We start from the raw sequence: 8,822 nt of genomic DNA, 5'->3' as shown, positions 1-8,822 counted from the left end.
ATTTTATTTTATTTTATTGGTGGAACTGGGGATTGAACTCAGGCCCTTGTGCTTGCCAGGCAAGCACTTATTCTACTGAGCCATCTAAGCCATCTCCCCGGCCCCTCTGGGACTTTGTAGAACCAAATAGTGAACACTCTTGCTACAGATGAGGAGCTGAGGCCCAATAGATCCTAGTCAGGATCCTCCTGTCCTTCAGAAAGTCAGGATAGTTGGATTGTGTAGGTGCTATTTGGCATCTCATCTGTATCTCATTCAATTAAAATCAAAAGGTCCTTGATCTAGTGGGAGAGGTAGTTAGAGCTGGGCTTGTTAAGAAGGCAGCTCCCCTCCAGACTGAGTTCCTTAAAGCCAGGGATTTTATATTCCTGTCCATCAAAGCACCTGGTAGATGCTGAATAAAGAGTTGTTAGATGGAGAATAGATGCGTGGGTGAAGGATGGAGAGGCTACATTCTTGATGGATGGTATTTGCTGTATAAAGGACAGAGAGAGCCACCTGGGAAGAATGATGAGGGAAAGGGGAGGCTGGAGAACTGAAAGAAGGACCACTGGGCCGGGTGGAGCTTTTCTGTAATCCCAGCACTTGGGAGGTTGAGGCAGGGAGATTGCCTCAAATTCAAGGCCAGCCTGAAGTATGTAGCAAGACCCTGTCTTAAACAAACAAACAAACACAAATAAAAAGGACGTAGAATGGTATTCTAGGTATGGAAAAATGGCTGAGCGAAACTGTAGAGGTTGGACCAAACAAGGCATCACAGTGACTAGGATTTATCTTCGTTTTATCTCCCTTTTACCCCCCTTCCCATGCCCACTTGGTCCCTGCTCATCTCTGGGGAAGCCCCTTGTTCCTGCTGGGCCCAGTCAGGACCTCCCATCTCACCCCCTCCCTTCCTGCCAGATTGCTGCCAGTAAGGCTGCAGACTCTGCAGCCAGAGACCCGGATTGCTGTTGGAGAAGCCGCTGGTTTGTTTGCTCCAGAGCCCGCCGAGAAATCTCAACAATCAATGGCCAACAACACTCTGCCTGCGGCTGCAGCATCGATCCTCCCCTCCCAGGGCTGGTAGCTGGGTCGCAGGTAGGCAGGTGGAAGGAAGCTGGGATAGACCTGGGCCTTCCCACTTGGGGGCTGAGGCTCCGTGGAGGCTGAAGGGATGGGGTAGCCCAAGATGCCAGGATAGTTGAGACTGGTCCTCGTTCACCAAGGCCCTCAATTTGTGGGACAATCACCTAAGGTCACTGACCTCTGGGCCTAACTTCAGGGAGCACATTTCATCTGACTTCTGGCCCTGTGCTTTTTCTTGGCCTCTAATTATTAGATGTTTTATTCCTTTGTCACTAAGGACAGGACAAGAGAAAATGTCTTTAACTTACAGCATTACAGGCTGAAGTAGAGATCAGCAGAGAAGCAACAGTCATGAATAGAAATGTGCTAGAAGAGAGTTAGGGGCTGTTTATGTCTTGAGTCTGTCTGACAACATGAGCTTGAACTTGGCATATTAAAGGAAGGTAATAGCTTCTATCTCTCGGAGATGATATGAGGGTTAGATAAGCTAATGTATGTAAAACACTCAGTTGAGAGCCTGGCATGTATTGGTATCTAATAAATGTTTGCAATTTTCATTGATGTTATTGCTATTGTTTAAATAGTGATATTCTCCTGGATCTTTCTTTCTTTCTTTCTTTCTTTCTTTCTTTCTTTCTTTCTTTCTTTCTTTCTTTCTTTCTTCTTGTTCTTCTGGACTTCTATTTGCCTGTATTAAAGCTCTGCTGTAGTTAGGGTGGTGGGGATGGACATGGTGTTGGCTGAGGCCAGGTTTTACAAAATGGGCAGACGCTTTGGAGTGGCCTTACTGACAGTACCTTGTAGCCCAAGATAAGTGACTAAACATCTCAACAACTCAGTTTTCCTATCTGTAAAGTGGGGATAATTAATTTCTTATTGTATCAAGTGGAAAATTTGTGTGAAAGCCTGGACTAGTGAAGCCTGGGCCCCTGGGTGTCCTGGGGCAGACCTCATACCTCAATGCATGTTTGTGAAATGAATGAATAAATGAATGAACAAATGTCTACCCCCTAGGGTTTGCTTTTTTAGGAGTTATGAAAGGCTCATAGTCCTGAATTGTTCTGGTTCTAGAGGAATGTTAAGGCTCCTCCCCCTTTTTTCAAGGGTGTCAGCTCAGAGCTGATCCCAGTTTCACATTGATTTCCTCCAAGCTGCATGAGGGTGTCTGAAGCTAAGATGGATGAAAAGCTTTAGAATCAGAAAACATAAAGTTGTCTCTTCCTCATCTGAATCCTTAAGTTCCCTCTCAGACAGCAAAGGAGTGGGTGGGTCAGTGCTGTGGGAAGGGGTCAGGAAGGCTGGGCCCTGGGTTGATCTCTAGTGATGTCTACCTGTGCAGTTCTCGTGTATTCATCAATATGCATTAAATGTCTGCTGTGTGCTAGGCTCTGTGCCACTGGGGACACAAGCAGCCCTAGCACCAAGGATTATTGTTGGAGAAGCTGCTGGTAGCACTAATGGGAGAGTCTTTAGCCCATGAAGAATGACCATCAGCAGCCTACCCCCAACCCAGCTCCGGCTGATGACATGACAGCTTAATTTGTAGAAGGAAAAAACTAAGTAAAGGCTATAATTTACAGTTGGGATAATTGGCCAACTGTTAGGAAAGGGAAAAAAAACCCTAATATACAATCTATGTAAAAATAGTGTGCTTGCTACGCAAACTCAGCTTCAAGACGCGATTCCAGCTGCTGTGGGTACACTTCTCCATACTAACCAGGCAGCTGACCCTAAGCTCCTGAATAGGCATTCTGAGCTGCCCCAAGATATATGGGAGAGCAAAACAGACTTGGTGTCCTCTTTTCTGAGTTCAGTTTTACTTCTGGAAGAAATATTAATTAATCAGGCACTTATGACCCAATGTATACATCGAAGGGTAAAGCAAGGGACAGTGGTAGCATGAAAGGGTCCTCTAACCCGGGCTGGAGGACAGGTTTCTCTGAGAAACCATAGAGCAGATGCCTAATAAATATGTGCTGAAAACTATTGATGTGCCTAAGCTGATATTTGAGGTAGAGTGAGCCAGGTTGACACTGGAGGGGCAAAGAATATCAGGAGAAGGAATGGCCAGAGCTCAGGAGCTGTTGAGAATGTTTAGCTAGTTTGGGGAACTGGCCTGGCTGGATAAATCACCTTCCTGAAGTTGTTGCTTCCTGTTGGGATTACCCTTGGAGACCTCCTAGCATATGTGCACCAGGGCTGGCGGCATTACCTCCTCCTTTTTCTCTTTCTTTCTTTCTTTCTTTCTTTCTTTCTTTCTTTCTTTCTTTCTTTCTTTCTTTCTTTCTTTCTTTCTTTCTCTCCTTCTTTTCTCTCTCTCTTTTCTCTCTTCTGTCTTCTCTCTGTTTCTGTCTTTCTCTTATAAAAGCTAGCTTTCCATCCATGAGAGTAAGCCAGTACCTGGAAACCCAGAAATAGGCATGACTTGAGGCCCGGATGTGCTCCTAGGCCTGACAACTGTGAACTCAGTGTAACTTTACATTGAAAGCTCCAGAGAGGGAAGACCCAGAGAAGCCAGTGGCATGCCTGAGGCCACATGGCAGGCTGTGCTCTTAACCATGTGGACAGAAAGATTCCTTAACTAAAGTTACTTCTGCCTATAGGCCCCCTTTGGTGCCCTCTTTCTTGTTCAGGAATTGAATAGAACGCTGAGTCCTGACAGCTCTGCCAGGTGGGGGCGCAGAATTCCGGAGTTGAGTCCAGCCTGGCATATGAATTTTTGGGGTGGTGGAGGGCTGCAGGCTAGGAAAGTAGGACCTAAAAGGGCAAGAGGAGGCTGCATAATATGGGACTAGATGGAGAGAGATGTTAAGGAAGCAGCTTTTCTGATATGGCTGCTCTTTGAGGCAGCCTTCGTGTTGGTGGGACACAGAAGCTTAGTTTCTAATTAAGCTTAGCCCCTGTGTCTCCTTGCTCCCATTAGCACCCCACAGTATTCCCAAGGCATTTTAAGTTGCCACCCTGCTGAGGAGGCCGGGATGGCCGCCAGGACCTGCCAAGCTTGATGCGCTTAGGCTGTGAGGGGCATAAAGCCAAAGCAGGCTTCCCCTCCTCTCCGCAGCAATTGCTGGGCCCTTTGGTCCCCTCAGAAGCCCAGGGGGACCTTCTGCCCAGCACATCAACCTCTGGGGCTTTGAGTGGAATCCAGATTATTTCCTTGTCCCCAGTACTACATCTTGATCTTAAAGTATAGGATAGGGAATGGGGCGTAGGCCAGCTCCTTCTGCAGCAGCCCCCAGACTCAAGAATAAGCTGTCAGAATCCAGCACAAATAAAGGAGTCTGTGGGAAGCAAGCAAGCAAATGGCAATTACCATTTTAGGTTAAGGCAGCCTTGGTTTGTTAACCCTTGCAGCAGTGGGGAATCCTAGAAGCCAAATCCTCCTTCTCTTTCTCTCCTTCCTCCTCCAGGTCTGACCTTCTGTACGCCACCTTCTAGTTCCTGGCAGAGTGAGCACTAGAACTTGAGGTCCCCACTCCCCCCTTTCCCACTACACTCACAAGCAAGCTCAGAGAGGTGGTAGAATGGGCCCAAGGTCACACAGCATAGAGGCAGCCTCCATCCCTGGAGACCCAATCCCACTGGCTCCACTGCTTCCACCTTCACAGTCTCCCCAGGCCACATTCACACATGCAGAGTTTAATTAACTTTATTGATATTCAGAAATTAGGAAAATGACTAAAGGTAATTGCTCATTAAAAATCATTAAACTGACACAGCAGGCCTGGGCAGGCTCAGCCTCTCCTGCACCGCCTTCTTTCCTCACTAGGCAAGATCACCCCAAACTGCCCATGGGTTGGGCAGATACACTGTTGTCCTCAGTGTCCCTTAGACTGGGGGCCAATTCTTCACAGAAGGTACAGAAGGGAATAGGGGACTGAGTCCATGGAGTGGACCCATTCTATCTCCAGAGCCTCTGGGGCCTCTGCCTCCCAGGACTCCTGCTGCTTCTGGGCTGTGCCTGACTGCATCTTGAAGCTGGAGTCTCAAATGTGAGCAAAGCTCTGAGGGCTGCAAGACTGCTAGGCTGAGGGACTGCTAGGCTGAGCCCTGGCTGGGAAGGCTCACAGCCTTAGCCCTTTGTTCCTCAAGGCTCTTCTTCACTGAGTCTCCAGGAACTCTGAGATGGTCAAACACTATCTCCTAATGAGAGGACTCAGTACCCGCAACAACCAGGATCTTGAATCACAGCTAGAGATAGAGGGAGGGGTCTCTGGGTCACCCAGCTCGGGTCCCCATGCCTTCACCTGCCAGGCTTGGCACTGCCAGACTTTTTCCTCCTCTCTTTTGAGTGGAAGTAAAGGTCTTTAGCAGTCAGACCCCTACTCTGAAAACAGGCACTGGAGATCCTCCTGGGCCAGAGAGAGACACTGGCAGGGGACACACAGACTTTCCGTCACAGAGTGGGCAAATTCCTCCCAACACCCACTCCCCACAAACTCAGCGGAGCTCAGTGGGGCTCCCCACCACATCAGCTTTCCTCCTGAAGACCTGAAATCTCAGTCCGGCTCCCCGGAAGTCCTGTGGCAGAGGCTGCAACCACATACAGGTGCCCTCACATGAGCTCACTGCTGAGTTCTCACCCAGTATTCAGACCTCCCCAAGCATAGACAACCTGGGACTTGCCCCTGCGGACACACAACTTGCCAGTTACACTCACACCAAGACGACACACTGACACAGGATGCCTTAGACGCAAGCAGGGAATGGGCACCCGCCCTGTACCTCAGGGGAGCTGTCCAGAGCAGGGATGTGGTCAGATTCTGATTCAGATGCTGAATTCAGAGGCACACAGTTGATGTCTACCTCGTTCATGGGCTTTTCCTTGCCCATTCTGCCCCTGGGGTGAGGCTTCTGGGATTCTCCCTTTTCCCCTCGATTAAATACCCGGTTCCAAGTAACCTGTGTTGCTGGAGGACTAGATGTGTCCATGTGGCTGGGTGAGGACACGGGGCTGCTCGAGAGAAGAGCTAAAGGCTCAGAGGGGCCATACAGCCAAAGATTCTGTCGTGTAGGGGCCCAGCGCTGCCCTGACCTCAAATGCGGAGGGGAAAGATCGAGCGCAGAGGTTAGAAATGTCTCCTCTTCCGTCCTCCACAGCAGGCGCTACGAACCATATGGCGAGGGACCACGATTCTCAACTCTGAGCGCGGTTTCTACCCCACCAGCCGGCGGAAGGAGCGAGAGAAAGACACGAGCAATCAGCTTCAAAAAACAGCTTGTTTGAACCGGGGCGGATGGCAGGTACAGACAAGACTCTAAAACCTTCCTGCACCGGAGCACAGAACCTTTTGCCTTTAGCCTTTGCCCAGTCTTCCTTGGTGCCTACTCCAAGGCCAAGTTTCCTAGGACCTGAGACCAATAAAGTCGAACATGTGATTCCTCGCGAGAGGCTGGGGACGCAGGGTAGGGAACCGCCAGTCCTCTCTCAGCTAGTCTGCCTGTGGCCGAGGGGTGGAAGGGTTAAGAAGACAGGCCGGAGGAAGGTACAGTTTTGGGCGTTTTGGGATGTGTGTGTGTGTGTGTGTGTGTGTGTGTGTGTGTGTGTGTGTATGTAAAGGACTTCAGAGAGGACAAACTATCCCGGGACCTCATATTCTGCCGTCCAAGGCAGAGTGAAGAGCCAGATACATGGCCCAGGGGTCCCCGGGTGTCTCCCCAAAACTGCTGTAGGTTCTGATTCTGCCGTGGCAGTGCTAGGGCTGAGGGAGGTGAGCGACGTCCTAACCCCGGGTCCGGACGACATCAGGTCGGCTTCCTCTGCAGTCGGGATGCAAGAGGCCCCGGAACCCGTGGCAAAGTCGTGCGAAGTTTGGCGGGCAACGGGGTAGGCGGCATCAGGGCCGCCAGCCAGACGGTCCCGACTCACCGCCCCGCGTCCCCCCCGCCCCCGCCGCCCGCGACTCGGCGCCCCTAGACGCCTGGAGTGTGGCGAGGTGGCGCGCGGGTGAGCGCGTGTGTGCGGCGAGGGGGTGGCGTGATGAATTGCAGCAGAGAAATCCCATTAGATCCGGGGAGACGATTAAAGGCGAGGTCTCGGCCAGGCGCGAATGGCGGGAGCAGCGGCAGCTTCCCGCTCGCGGAGCCTGCGCCCCGCCCGGCTCCACCGGCGCCGAGGGCAGCGCAGCCGGAGGGACTCGGAGCTCGGGCTGGACAGCCGGACGCGCTCACGGAGCGCCAGGACGGGCTTCCCTTCCTTCCCCGGGACCTCGCCCCAGCTACAGTCCTGCGCCGGGCGCCGGGCGCAGGGGTCCCTTACCGTGAACCAGGAGCGCCAGCAGCGAGGGCAGGAGCAGCAGGGCTGCTGGGCGCATGGTGCCGGTGGCAGCCGCGCCCCGGGCTGGGGCCGCAGCGGGCGGGCGAGGGGCTCTGTGAGGCGTGGGAGCAGGAGCGGCAGAGCCTGCCTGGTCCGGCCAGGGAGCGGGAGCGGGGCCGCCGCCGCCGCCGCCGCCAGCGCCTGACAGAATCAGCACCACGGCCAGCGCCTGGCGTCGGCGCCGGGCTCGCCGCGCGGGGCTGGGGGCGGGGGCGCGGGAGGAGCGGCTTACCGTAAAGTCTCAAGCAAAGGCGCAGAGACCCAGCGGCAGGAGCACAGCCACCCGCGCCACCGCCTGCTCAGGGGAAGGATTGCCCTACTAGTGTGGGCACACGGCCCCCACCCTTCCGCGCTGCCCACGCCCAGCCAAGCCCGCCACCCTCTTCCCTATCAGCTGCTTGCTAAGGTGGCACATTTTAACCCTACCTTCCTTGTGAGAGAGCACCCTCTCCCACTTCTCTCCATTCCATCCCAGTACCTGAGGGTACTGTGGGTGAATTGGGAAGACATCCCCGAATGAGGCAGCTGATGAGGCCGTGTGCCCTTGTGACAGCTCCGTCCTGGGCCGATAATGAAGATGGTTTCTGAACGTACAAAGGACAATAAATTATTACTTTGTGCTCAATAAATGCCAGGGCTCCAGGCAGCTGCATCAGCAGCAAACTGTGCTCACAGAAAAGCTTAATTATCCTGATATTATAGTTAAAAGCCAGTGGCACTTGTGTCCTGGGGAGACATTCTCCACTTGGCAGGAGGCAACCTGGCCAAGCTGTGGGGGACTGAAGGTAGTATCCTAGGTCCCCAGGCAGCCCTAGATATCTAGGATACTGCCTTGTTCTCTCTGTGGGACCAGAGCAGCCACAGTGACAGCCCCCTTAGGCTCAGGTCCTTCATATACTGTGCAGGATCCTGGAGCTGGTGAAGAAAATGGGGCAAGAATAGGAGAAGGGCTCTGGAAATTTATTTATTTATTCACTATGAACTTTAGGAATTTAAAAAATAAGTAATATGCTTATTTTTATATTTTCTGTCATACAGCATTGGGAATTGAACTTAAGGCCTTCACATTGAGTTCCATTCCCAGACTTTTTTTTTTTTTGCAGAACCAGGGATTGAATTTAGCCCTTGCACTTGCCAGGGAAGTGCTTATTCCACTGAGCCATCTCCCCGCCCCTCCAGACCTTTTTTAATTTTTTATTTTGAAACAAGGTCTCACTAAGTTATTAAAGTCCTCAGGTTGGGCTTCACTTTTCATTCAGCCTCCCAGAATACTGGGGTTACAGGTGTGCACCATCCCACCTGGCTTGATCACTATCATCACTACCACTATCATCATCCTTCAGGACTGAACCCAGAGCCTCACACATAGTGGGCAAGTGGTCTGGTATTAAGTTACACCCCCAGTCCATTAGGACTGATTTAGATCTATCTTTTTTTTTTT

The 8,822-nt window shown here is 51.7% G+C and overlaps 1 protein-coding gene across 2 annotated transcripts in view; it reads right to left on the bottom strand.

The window, feature by feature from the left end:
* Sez6 (seizure related 6 homolog) overlaps positions 1–7,561 on the bottom strand; it is a 48,765-nt gene extending 41,204 nt beyond the window's left edge. For both annotated transcript variants that reach the window (XM_004635392.2, XM_004635393.1), the window contains exon 1: positions 7,325–7,561. In XM_004635392.2, the coding sequence (XP_004635449.1) occupies positions 7,325–7,379 (55 nt within the window). In that variant the 5' untranslated portion in view covers positions 7,380–7,561. The remainder of the gene's footprint in view (positions 1–7,324) is intronic.
* Positions 7,562–8,822: the final 1,261 nt, after the last annotated feature.

The sequence above is a fragment of the Octodon degus genome, unplaced genomic scaffold (assembly GCF_000260255.1).
Source record: "Octodon degus isolate 3935 unplaced genomic scaffold, OctDeg1.0 scaffold00072, whole genome shotgun sequence".
NCBI lineage: Eukaryota > Metazoa > Chordata > Mammalia > Rodentia > Octodontidae > Octodon > Octodon degus.
This window is presented reverse-complemented; position numbering and strand designations above follow the sequence as displayed.